This window comes from Triticum aestivum, chromosome 3B (genome assembly GCF_018294505.1).
Source record: "Triticum aestivum cultivar Chinese Spring chromosome 3B, IWGSC CS RefSeq v2.1, whole genome shotgun sequence".
Lineage (NCBI taxonomy): Eukaryota > Viridiplantae > Streptophyta > Magnoliopsida > Poales > Poaceae > Triticum > Triticum aestivum.
The window spans coordinates 812,366,936-812,380,772 of record NC_057801.1 but is presented as its reverse complement, the minus strand read 5'-3'; the positions used below and the strand labels follow the sequence as shown (position 1 = coordinate 812,380,772).

At 40.5% G+C, this 13,837-nt stretch overlaps 1 protein-coding gene across 2 annotated transcripts; it reads right to left on the bottom strand.

Moving 5' to 3' along the window:
• Positions 1–289: 289 nt before the first annotated feature.
• LOC123072597 (RNA-binding protein 24) lies at positions 290–6,714 on the bottom strand. Of its 2 annotated transcripts, none has more exons than XM_044496180.1 (6): positions 6,187–6,714; positions 5,914–6,064; positions 3,838–3,976; positions 1,769–1,808; positions 1,358–1,658; positions 290–1,239 (listed from the first exon to the last, which is right to left on the bottom strand). In XM_044496180.1, the coding sequence occupies exons 1-6, from the start codon at positions 6,370–6,372 to the stop codon at positions 1,121–1,123; spliced, it is 936 nt and encodes a 311-aa protein (XP_044352115.1). In that variant the 5' UTR covers positions 6,373–6,714; the 3' UTR covers positions 290–1,120. The 2 variants fall into 2 exon arrangements, with proteins under 2 accessions (XP_044352115.1, XP_044352114.1); XM_044496179.1 differs by having other exon boundaries at positions 3,838–3,979; positions 6,187–6,711.
• Positions 6,715–13,837: the final 7,123 nt, after the last annotated feature.

The window sequence follows — 13,837 nt, the reverse complement described above, 5'->3', positions numbered from 1 at the left end:
AATAAAAAATACTGTTATTTTAATAAATTTAATATTTCCTTCTCCAATAAACTCTGTGAACACTAAGTGCTAAATGAGTATTTATCTATATCAGTCGTGTTTTATTTCATATATTTGATACATTTTTTTCATTTGCAACCTACAACTAACGCAGATGAAACATTATGTGCACATTTTTCTAAAATTATCTAATACGTCTACCTATGAGTATTAATTGTGATGAAAATATGAGAACCGGCCTTATGTTACGAGGAGTCGAAGGGTAGCATGCAAATGAAGGATCGGAAAATGAGTTCAAAGAGTGCCAATGTGTTGCAAGTCCCAAAGATATGCATTTGTACGCACATTAGCTTCTCAAATGGAGGCTATATGCATGTGCATTTCATAATAGCCATTACATAATAAGATCCACGGCGAATTGATAATAAATATAATATTGTCACTGTCTCAAGTATGTAAGTGTTCATCCGAGCTTGGGCCTCGCCATGGCTGCCTTAGTTGGTGAAGAGGATGCATATGGATGCAAAGTATGCATGGTGTTGGGGACGAGGATGGGAACTATAGTCAACGACCAAATTAATAGAGAAATATAAGGACACCCCAATGTATGTGTTTAAAAATATCCTTGACTAACTAAACTCATTGTGCAACTCCATGAGCTTATGGAGCAACACCCCATGAAAAAGTTTTTTTTTCTGGGAGACATAAGCTGCATATGAAAAATCAGCAGCGACTCAAACACTTCCCTTAACTATTTAACCCCGCACTCTTCCTTAAGAGCACAAGGTGCACCAAAACCTTTGCTACATCTAACTGAAGATACTCTAACTATTTAATTTGTGACTATATATATAGAAAGACTAACTGCTTATGATGCTAGACTGAGACATGCATGCATTTTAAAAAAGGAGTAATAAGACCTTAATTAGGTACCTGACCAGCCTACTACAAAATGGAAAATTGGACTTTCAGTCATGTTAACTTGCCAATGAAGCACTAAACCCATGGTGGTCATTGGCAGCAAGTTAGTATATTCCACTGTAAAGATATGCATGTAAATGAAGAAAGAAGATATGTAGGTGCATGAAGAGGCAGACTTAATTAAGGCAGCCATGGTTTTCTAGGCTAAGGGCTTCTTCTGATCTGGTGTTGCAATAGGCATGGGAGAGACGAGCCTGTACTGATACTGTGGCGCAGGTGCCGGCAGAGCTGGAGCTGTCAGCTGAGCCAGTGTCATACCTGCATAGAGAAAATAGAACACTAATTAGGATCCTAAACCAAGTGTTATCTATTTCACCATGAACATGTGTCTAGAATCTCTAGATCAGACAAGAATTTAGTTAGGCAAATATCTAACCTCCCGCCTGGCTGCCAGTATGAGGCTCAAACGCAGCGGCGCCAATGAACTGGTGGAGGCCGGACACTGCTGTCGGGCTGCTCTCTGGCGGGGCGCCGACCGCCGCGTACTGGTACATCTGGGGGTACTGCATCATGTTGTATGCAGCCGCGGCACTCACGGCAGGTGCATATTGGTAGTAGGGGTAGAGCCCGGTTGGATCAGCCATTGCTAGCCCCGCCGTTGGCGCTGTGGTGGCGCCACCGTTGAAGACCTGGTACTGCGCCCCTCCGGCTAGCCCACCGTACGCCTGATAATAGGTCTGGCAAAATTTGGGCGCGAAGGGGCATGCATGTACATGATTAGACATGTCGTACAATAATTCACAACAAGCAAGCAAACCAGTTGATTTTTCATGGATAGGGTACGTACCAGTGGCTGATAGCTGTAGTCCGAGAAATATGGAGAGTACCTGCAATTGATTTTCAGAAGAAAGAAATCAGATAAACACATATATTTTCTCAGCAAATATTTCAAAAGAAATCATTTTCTGTTTGTTTTTTCTCAGTTCATGTATATATAGTTTGGGAAAGGCAAATGTGCATGTAAGACGGAAGGATGGGCGCTTGAGTTTGGGGTCTATGCATTTCAAAAACTCCGCAGCTGATGTGCATCATACTAAATTTCTGCACCTGCAACATTATTTCTTGTTAAATATATGATCAAATTTGTCATGCTTGTACTTCAAAAAGCAAGTTGGTTTCTACATACAATATAAAAAACATTTTGCCTTTTTCAGCATTGTTCATTTGATCATATTTTTGCTTTTTTTGTGGGTGCTTGTGTTATAACATGATATACATCTATGGACATTCTGAGAATGTATTTAGGACGCATAAAGAGATAATTATGTAAGATTCTATACTTAAACCCTCATCCTTGCATGCATGCAAAGAAATCACTTAAATATGCTATTTTTTGTAACACTAATTCACTTGATTAACATTACTATACTTTTCTCCTCAAAATATGTTTTGGCTTACTTAACATGCTAAACTATCATATCATATATTCCCTCCGTCGTCCAAAAGAAGGCTTATAACTTTTTATCTCAAGTCAGATGGTCTAAAGTTTGACCAACTGAGTAGGGAAAAAACTATCAACAACGATTACCTTCGTCCAGAAATACTTATCGCTCAAACGAATGTATCTAGACATATTTCAGTGCTAGATACATCCATTTGAGCGACAACTATTTTTGGACGAAAGAAGTACAATACAAAAACTATAAGTCTGAATGAAGTAAGGTATAAATTAAGCCTAGCCAATTCTAGAAGGAGGATGCCTACATAATCCTAATTGAAAAACTACAAGTCTGGATGAAGTAAGGTATAAATATTACAAATAAGAGTATCTGTGATAGGTGTAACAACACGTTAATAGGTTACCTTTTTTGCATGGGTCATAAATTGTCATTTATAAACAAAAAACAACATGCATAAACTTCACACAACATCCTACATATGCGAATTTTCCAAATTTTTAGGAATTTCGCAGAAGCCATTTCCACATCACAAAATTAAGCTGGACAGGTGTAAAATACACCTAGATAGGATATACTCCTTTCGTTCCTAAATATTTGTCTTTTTAGGAATTTCAAATGGTTACCACATACGGATGTATATAGACATATTTTAGAGTGTAGATTCACTCATTTTGCTCCGTATGTAATCACTTGTTGAAATCTCTAGAAAGACAAATATTTAGGAACGGAGGGAGTAGATTAGGATGTTAGAAGGGAGAAGGAGGTGAACTAGCCAGGCTGAGCTCACAAAAAAATATAGTCCAAAGCTGAACCTCACAAAAAACAGATAGTTCAGAGAGCTGAAAAGTGAACAATCTTATGTATACTACCTGTAATGTTAGTTGTTGCAAGTGAACTTATCTGCTGTTGGATTCGGACGCACCCGTGTGCGTACATACGTGTGGATGATGCAACGCAACATTACGCAATGAAGTTATAAGTGTATAGCTGCATCTGTAGCACATTAATACATGTACACCGCAATGCATGCCACTTGCTCTCCCACATACCTACATGATTAGGTGCCCACCCTCACTCTACTTACACTGCAACTCGTATTAAACCTACTCCTAATCTCTCTCTCTCTCTCTCTCTCTGTTCCAAAGTGTCCGCATGGTAGTTGCACTTTATGTTTTGTGGATGAGAGAGAGAGAGAGAGAGTTGGAGAGGAGCGAGAGAGAGGGCGAGTACTATATGGATATATGAGCTGTGGGGCACATGGAAGCTGGAGGGAGAAGCAGGGGCACATGGAGCATGGATGGACGGTGCAGTCCTGGCCCCCAACCGCCAACCATCAACGAGCATGCAACCGCCTTTAACCAAAACCATCCGCTTTCCAGCTAGCAAGCTCGAGCTACCCCAGCAAGCACAGAGAAAGAGTACAGATCCAGATAGAGAACCAATGGAGCACACTCACCCGTACATGTTGTAGGCCGCGGCAGGGACCCCTTGCTGGATGCCATGGTCGACGAAGCTGGCACCACCACCAGCAGCAGCAGCAATGGCAGCTTTCACTGCCCTCGTGTTGATGTTGCCTCCACCATGGACATGGCCTACTGCTGCATGCGGGGACGAAGAAGGGACATGGACAAGTCAATAAACAGCCAATAAGTTCATTGTGTACTTGCACGGATCGTGCTTCGTGCATATGGTGGCGTTAACTGGAATGAATTCAAGACAGATCAGCGTGCAGATGCAATGCAGTTTCTCCTTCTTTGGCACCTCCTGTTCATGGTTTACTACCATGATCGAACTAGTAAAGTTCAGATATGATCTATATATATATTATCGTTGTCAGACTGTAATTATTGGTCAAACTCAATTTAGGATGGTCAAACCGTGCCTCGCATAGATCAACGGAGGGATTGTTTTATAAAAAGTGCAGATTAAAAAGTGCAGATCCGGGACAGAGACAGACGCACCGAACTTTATTTACTACTCCTACGTTGGTGGATGTTGCAGCAAAGACCAGCTCCCAAGAATAACGAACCGTGCCTGCCTTTTACAGCTTTGCAGCAAAGCTATCTGGCTGGAGGGTCATGCATGCGCGGGCTACCTTTTCACCTCCGGTGAAAATCTGTCGGGCGCATGGATACTAGTACTACTAACGGTCTTGTGCATGTACTATGTTCCTTGCATAATTCGATCTCAACTTGCATTATCCATGGCCCTTAACCTAGGCAGAAATTCCTTGTTTACTCTACTGTGGCATCATTGATTGATTAGTCTGTCAGAATCCTCCCTAGCTGTACAATTTGTTTTGGTCGACTCTGACAAGTCTAACATATGCATACTCCTTTGACCACCGTTACTGATCCCTACGCAAGTCGTTTCACTCTATGCCACAAATAATAAGTGATATTTTAGGTATTGGCATGGTCATTAAGGTGTAGATTTGACTACTGAATATATGAATAAAGAATGACAAAAGTATATTATTCTATAAAATTACTTTATGAGATAAACCTATACATATGATTATTGAATTTTCATTCTGAATAATTCAAATGATAATTGCAATCAATGTGGACTCTCAAGGCATGCCCAAAACATCACTTTTTTTTTGTTATATATATATGAATGGAGCATATGTTTTGTGCTCCCGCAAAAAAGAAAAGAAAAGGGATCAAGTATATATATTTTTTCGAAAAGGGGGACACCCCGGCCTCTGCATCAAGTATATGTTAGTAAAAGAATTATATTCTAGAAGTATTTTTATAACAAATAATAACATATTGTTTTCACATTATCATTCTGAATGGTTTTTGATGTATTTTATTAGCAAAAGGTTACACAAGTGTTAAGTTAATAATCACCAAGAATTAGCATCTCCTTGCAGATTGTTCCAGAGTGACATGAGAATCAAATCCGATTTTGTTCTAGATTGACTCTAAGCAAAACAAACATATTTTTCTAAAAGTGTAATCTCAACAGTTAAACACATCAGGAAGGCCATTAGGCATGCACGTAGCTTAATTAGTCCTACCAAATCTATAACACTAGTAGTCTCCTGGCAAGGCACCTAATCATGCATTAGCATAAAATGATGCATGTGCATCCTTAACCTTACATCTCTAACTAAAATGCTGAACTGGACAGGAACTTTGCATCGTCTGTCACTGGCCATCTACAATTCGACATGCATGATTAATTAAGTTGGCAGATCTTAACTTGCAAACACCAAACAGATATATGTGTGTGGCATGCACGCACATACGACTAATAATCAAGCGAAGACGTGCAAGGTGCTTAACCAATTATAATTCAGCAAATTGCAAGTTAATTAATGCATCTGACTAATTAATTGACAGATCTTAGCTTGAAAACAGCATATATGTATATGTGTAACATGCAAGCACATCTAGCTAGATTTATTGCTCATGGTCAACGACTAACAGTCAAACTAAGACGTGCATGGCGCTCAGTTCTCACTAACTAATTAGCATAATTCAGTAAATTTTAAGTGAATCAAAGCATCGAACTACTTAATTACCAGCATATGGTTGCAGATAAGGCAGTGTTTGTGGCGCCTTGGACCTCTGGACCCCGAGACAGGCGAGGTTACAGTTGGCCCTCCTGCCGTCAATCACCGGGTACGGATCCAAGCACGCCCTCATGGCCGCTTCCGCCTCCCGGAAGGTAACCTGCCAAGCATCCATCCAGACATAGCATCAATTATCGGAGCTCAATTCAGCAAGAGAATTAACTGCTGAAGATGGATATGATGAGGGGATGAGAGAATTGTTTGGGTGGGTAGGGTACTCACGAATCCGTAGCCCTTGGATCTGCCGGTGCCCTTGTCGGCGATGACGACGGCCTCGAGGATCTCGCCGAAGCGCTCGAAGTGGCCGCGCACGCCCTCCTTGCTCGTCTCCCACGCCAGGCCCCCCACGAACAGCTTGGTCAGCCTCGTGTCGCCGCCGGCGGCCGCCGCCTGATGAGCCATGGACATCCTCTTCTCCTCCTTCTTCTTCTGGCTCTAGCTCTGGGCGGCCTCTCCTGATCTCGTGATCTCTCTCTGGCTGGCTAGTGTCTGTCCACCAACCGAGAGAGGAACTAATAACTAACCTGGCACCCGGCGTCTGTGTGTGCTTTGGGGGACGTCAAGAAAGCGCGAGGTGAGGTGCGATCGAGGCTTGATGTGCAAGGGATCCGAGGAAAGGAAAGCTTGCACCAACAACCCTAGCTAGCTGCTAGCCTGGATGCCTGTGTTCGCCTAATAAGGCCCTCTAGAGAGAGAGACGGATTGGGGATTGGGAGGAGAGAGAGAGGGGAGGAAAGAGAAGGAACGAGAGAGGGGAAAAGAAAGCGAAAGTTAGCCGGCAAAGGGAAAGAAAGAGGACTCGAGGAGGTGTAGGGGTGGGACCTTCCTTGCATGTTCCACTTCCCGTCCATGCATGCATTTGTATGTATGTATGTATGTATGTATGTATGTATGTATGTATAAATGATGGCGTGGTGGAGACTAAACATGTATGTTTTGAAAGTACTTTATGTTAAAAATAAAAGTATTTTTCAATGCAAAAATTCACAAGTGTGCTTTTCCAAGCATTTAAATTAGCTAAATATATTCAAAAGACAACTGTAGTTAGTCAAAAATTTCTCTATCGTCCAAAGTGACAGCTTTAACATGACCAGGCTGAGTACACAATGTTTTAGACATGGGCACGGACGCACGGTCTCCAAGAATAAACCCTTTCGGAACAATCACAATGGTGATTCTATTTTTCGTGGGTGCACCTGGGGTGCACCGAGGTGGGGTGCGGAAAAACCACTCTCTTCTATTTTTATCCGACCACTCAAGTCTTCCTGAATTATTATGTTAGTGTTTTGGGTATAATCGGTGACGCTCTAATTACCCACATCCATGAATCAAACTACTTGTCCTAACGAATTTGGTGAAAAACGATTGCAGTTATATTATGCTTCCTTTTGTCACAAATATATTTATTATGAAGTTGTTTTATCTTTGTCGGTGATCTTGAGACTAGCACCACCGAGCAACGACACATTTGTTTAGAGGGGGTGCGAGCAGCAGATGAAGATGGTAAGACACGAGACATGGGATTTACCCATGTCCAGGCTCTTCGGGGGAAGGTAAGACCTGGCCTACTCCTGCATTTGGTGGTTGTATTGCTCGAGTGCTCATCGACAATTGGAAGGATCACCGGAGAGATCGGTTTCTTGGGTTACCAGCTCTCGGCCTAGCGGACCAAAGAAGAGGGTGGTATGTGAGAACCCTATCTCTAGGATGATCTAGAATATGTTTGATCCCGAGGAAGATCGCTAACTTGCCTTATATACCCGACTGAGCTAGGGTTATACGGATCAGGTCGGATCACAGGTAGGCTCACGCCCTTTGGTCCCGTCTGACCATGCATGCCTGGCGACTTGTGAGGGTAAGTGTCGATCCCGTTGCTCGGCTGACATGTCCAAATGTAATATCCTTGTCAAGGTTGAATGCCAAGGCCGGGAGAAGAGAGCTTGAAAGATTAAATGTGATCATTGAGATAGAATTCTTAATTGTTACACCATAGCTTTGGTAATATTTATTATATGTGATTTGGGCAAAATAATGATTTGGATGATGATTATTTTGCCATAATGGTAGTGTAGGTGTAATGAGAACCCCCAAATGATCACACCCATCTATGAAAATGACACAACGAAAGCAATGTATCAATGGAAAGGAACCAAAATCCATATGGAAAAAAGAATTGTAAATCGACCCATCTTATCAAAAGAGAAAGTATGGGAAAACTGTTGTTGAGTGGGAGAGCGATACACGAACCTTCTTTGAGATGACAGCTACACATACTAACGACTTGACTTTAATTAATGTGTCTATAGGTTTAACGATTATCACTCCCTACTCTCATTACGTATCATATGTACCTATTTGTACTTTTGTGGGTTTTTTGTTGTTGCGGGAACTGTAGTTTTCTGGTTGACCCTTATGAAGTAGTGGACAAACACATTCTTGTGAAATTTGTTTTGTTAAGAAGACACCTTTTTTGTTTGGTGTGTATTTCACTTCGCGTTAGATATATGTGTGTGTTGATATTTTATTTTGTTTGCTAAATGATTTTGCATCCACATATGTTATCATTACGCCTATGAATGGTGGATTAGACAATAGTATATCTACCTGTCAAAGTATATGTGTATAGGCCATGCATGGCCCATGGGGCAAACATGCTAATTGTAGCTTCAGCTTTGGTCGCACCAAACTCGTCGTCAACAATGGCTTTTCAGGTATAGAAGAATATTTGTGGGGTTCCCTGTTCGCAAAATAAGATAGCAATGAAATATTGCGTAAGAAGACAACCAACCCAAATTAATAATAACTTTTCTTCTCAAAATTCAATTGATTCATGTATGTTCCAGCTCTTGTTCTCATCATTCTCGTGATGACTTTGCTCTGGTGAGCCAATATATTCAAAGAAAAAAATAAAAAATAAACTTTGAATTTTTGAACAATATATAAGATAAAAATGGATGTGATATATGCACATGCTACAAAATTTATACTACACATGAGTAACAAAAGGACAATTAATTGTGCGGATCTTAAAATAGCAAACAATACATGTGTATTGTCTGCTCTTAAAAGTCCACATTTTATCTGGATGCATGAGAGAGAGAGAGAGAGAGAGAGAGAGAGGGGGAGAGAGAGAGATTGGGGATAGGAAGGAGAGAGGGGAAGGGAGGGAAGGATATGAAAATGAAAGTTAGCCCGAAAACGGGAAAGAGAGAGGACTAGAGGAGGTGGGGGTACGACCTTCCTTGTATTTTACTATGGTGTATGCACATATTCCCAGTGTTTGTAGGTAAATACTTTCTCAGGTCATCTAAAACACATATATAGGTAGTTCAAAAGATGTCGTGGTGGACACTAAACATGTACGTTTTGAAAGTACTTTTCAACACAAATTCAGAAGTGTGGTTTTCTAAGTATTTATATTAACTAAATGTTTGAGAGACCTTTTTAGTAAGAATTATCTATCATCCAAAGTGACAGCTTTAACATGACCAGGTTGAGTACACGATGTTTTTGATATGGGTATGGTCTCCAGGAATCAAACCTTTCATAACAAATACAATGGTGATTCCATTTTTATACGACCATTCCAAATATTCTTGAATTATTATGTAAGTAATTTGGGTATAATCAGTGACTCTCTAATTACACCCATCCATCCATGAAACTACTTGTCCGGAGGAATTAGGTGCGAAAAGATTGCAATTATTATGCTTGCTTTTCGTATGAGTATTTATTATGAAGCGCTAGCAGGTTGCATGCCAATGTTGGGAAGAAGAGGGCTTGAAATATGAAACGTGGTCAGTGAGATGAATTCTCAATTGTTATGCAATAGCTTTTGAATTAATAATTACACAATTTGGGTAAACTATGTCATGTGTGCTTAATTATGTAACCATAATGAATAGTTTAGTGTAATGAGAACCCCAAAATGACAACATCCATCTATGAAAACGACACCAAGAAAGTAATATATCAGCAGAAAGCAATAAAAAACCATAAGGAGAAAAATAATTGCAAATCATCGATCTTATCAAAGAAAGTATGGGAAAATTATTGCTGAGTGGGAGAACAATACATGAACCTTCTTTGAGATGACAGCTACCCATACTAACAACTGCTTGACTTTTATTAGTGTGTTGATAGGTTTAATTATTGTGTCTCCCTACTCTCATTATGTATCATATGCAGCTCTTTTGTACTTTTGTAGTTGACCAATGCGAAGTAGTGGACGGACACATTCTTCTTAATTTCATTTTGTTAAGAAGAAAGTTGTCTTCTTTTGTTTTGGTGTGTATTTCACTTTGGTTTGGGTATATGTGTGTTGACTTTTGATTCTGTTTATTAAATTATTTTGCATCCACATATATAATCATTAAGCATATGAATGGTGGATTAGACAATAATATATGTACCTGAAAAGCATATTTGTGTATGGGACAGGTGGACCATGGTGCAAACATGCTAATTGTAGTTTCAACTTTTGTCTCACCAACTTGTCGTCAACAATGGCTTTTATCAGAATATTCAGTGAAACATTTCGCAAGAAGAGAACCGACGGAAATTAATAATATATTCCTTTCCAAAAGCCTATCGGTTCACGTGTGTTACAGCTTGTTCTCGTCAGAAACTCTCTTAGGAGACAACGTTACAACCCATAATGACGTGGCTCTAGTGAGCCTGGATTTAAAATGTAAACATTTTTAAAAGACATATAAACATGGATGTGATCTATGCACGTGCTACAAATCGGTATGTCATGCAAGTTTTTATACATGAGTACACAAAAAAGACAATTATGTGGATCTTAAAATAGCAGACTGTACATGTATTGTATGCTATTAAATATCCTCAAATTTATCCTTTTTATAGAACATATTAAACGTATCTCTTAATGAATTTTTGCTCACATATACAGTTATTTTCAGATTTGTTCAAGACTTTTAAATGTTAAAAAAAGGCAAATTTTAACATGCTCTCTCTTACCCCCTCTTACATGTGAGGTAAGGAGGTAAGAGCTAATCAGACCACTAATTAATGAGATTAACGGTTCAGATCTATTATGTATTCTTGCCTCTCATGTGAAAAGAGGGGGTAAGAGGAGCATTTTAAAACTGCTAAGAAAATATACTTTCAAATTACAGGTACACTGGAGCTTGAACTCCAAATCAGAGCACTCAGCGGTCCAACTAACATTAAGCTAGAAAACTAGAAAAAAAACATGAGAGACGAGGTGGATAGGATTGGTACATCTTCTAATAGATGGGCATGTTGTTGCCGAGTGAGAGAGCAGTGCATGAACATTCTTTGAGATGACAGCTACCCGCACTAACTACTTGGTTTTAATTAGCGTGTTGATAGTTTAACTATTGCTCTCTAATGTGGCTACATATCAAATATATCTCCTCCCCACGAGGCGACTCTTGGGTGATTTGGTAAATTCCCTTCCTCCTATTGGTGCCACCACCTGCCCGTGCCACTTCCGGTGATGGCCTTTGTGCCGTGCAGGTCTGGAACACCTCGGCCCCGCCAGCAGGAGGGACCTCTTTTGAGGTTACTCCTTGCGAAGTAGACGAAGTAAATCGGAACAAAGGGAGTAATAGTAGACGAAGACGAAAGTAAAACATCACTACGTGTGTTGACTTTTGAGGATCCAATTTTTATTCTACTCCCTCCGTTAACTTTTATAAGATGTTCTAACGTTTTTCTGAATTAGACACATTTTTTGTGTGTTCACTCATTTTAGTCCATACAAAGTCCATAAATAATATGTGCAAAGCATTTTATAATTCGGAAAGATAGTAGTATTTGTTAAACAACCGCCCATTGATATAGATGGCCATTACACTTTTTTTTGCGGGATGGCCATTAGACTTATCAAGGCACTTGATACACTTTGTTTATAAATAATGGCGTGCGTACACATGTATAAATATTTTTTAAATACCATAGACAATGATAATTGCACGCTTCACTCTCCTCGGGTTAATCATTTGACCTTCGCAGACGACAGTTTGATTTTCATGAATGCAAAAGTTGAAAGTGCAAATACATTGAATGATATTCTCAGGATTTATGTTGCTTGTTCTGGTAAGGTAGTTAGCCTGGAGAAAAGTGTTGTTTATATCCCAACACTTCATAGCAACCGATGATGGAGATTAAACAGACACTTGGCATCTTTGTGGAAGCTTTTAGCAAACGCTGCCTTGGTCTACCAACTGCTGTTGGTAGGATTACGACTGGAAGTTTTACACATATTGGGGAAAGGAGCCGAAGTAGAATGTAAGGCTGGTCAGATAAAAAACTCGGCGTGTGCAGATAGGGACGTTTTGCTCAAATCAGTGGTTCAGGCCATTCCTACTTTCTGCATGTCCTGTATTCAATTAACCAAGAAGGTTTGTTCGCAACGTACATCTTCTATGGCGAAGTATTGGTGGAGTAGGTCCAGTGACGGACGATCTTTGCACTGGTTGTCATGGAAAGACGTCTTTGTACCGAAGATAAAAGGAGGCATTGGTTTTCGGGATTTTGAACAGTTTAACTTAACCCTGCTAGGCAAGCACGGGTGGCGGCTTATGATACATCCCAACTCATTATGCTCTTGAGTGTTGAAGGGAAAGTATTTTCACAACTGTGAATTTATGGAGGCGCATGCACCTCGCTCGGCATGAGCTACATGAAAGGCGATCATTGTTGGCCAAATTGCGCTAGAACGAGGTTCGATAAAAAGAGTTGGAACGGCGAATGTATCTTTGTTTGGACAGATCGCTGGACCTCGAAATCGACCACTCTCAAGCTCATGTGACACATTGGAAGTGACCCAATAAATCGTGTCTCTGATTTCACTACTAGGGAAAAGGCTAGCAGCAGCGCGGGTTTTAGGTGTATCAGTAGCGCGGGGACAGGCGCTACTAATAAGGCGCTACAGCTAACTCATAGCAGTAGCGCGTGCTCACCGGCGCTACTGCTACACAAGTGTAGCAGCAGCGCGGTTTGTGGGAGCTCGCTACTGCTAGTAGTTCTAACGTGCTTTGCCTGGACGCGCTACTGCTATCGCGGTGCTGCTGCTAACTTTTATACACTCGCTACTGCTAATTTAAGTAGTTTTTTGTTTTTTTCGGCATATTTGTTTTGTATTTGAACAGGCTTTATAGAAGAATCTTTAGCACATAGAAATGTCATCATGATACACATACAAATGCCTGCGAGACCACAAATGTAATCATAGCATATACATACAAATAGTCTCATCATAATCATCATCCAACACAAAGTGATATCTTGTCATCATCTCGAAAATAGCGATACATGCAAGTCTCGAATACTTGCAACTACAACAACGTCATCCATCTAAACAAAGGTATACGCAAGAAGTGCTATCACTATGAGTGAGAGCGGAACTATGCAGTACATGAGGTGGCGGTTACGAGTCCTCTCTCGCGCTAGCGTGAACCTCAAGTAACTAGCTTCTCCTTCTTGTCTGCTTTTGAAGCCTTTATGGCTGGCGCCCGTGAACCCATTCACTTGCGCCTGACACTCATGCCACTCGTTGTACACCCCCGGAACCTTTCCTTTGTACACGACATAGCAATTCCATCTCGCCATCAAGAAACTAGGTACCTGTTAGAGATGCATGTTCATGAAGAGGATGTACAATCATATATATGCAACAAAATATACTAGAGCAACACCGAAAAAGAAAGGGTTAGCAACTAGATGCAACATACAGTACACAAATTAATTAACTAGAGGTACGCAGGTCATCGTACGCAAACTAACAAAGTAGCGTTACACAAGTTCGGCAGGGACCGTGGACATCACAAAGTTCCATCGCTACAAAAAGTATACAAGTTCAACCCACACATATCATCATCAT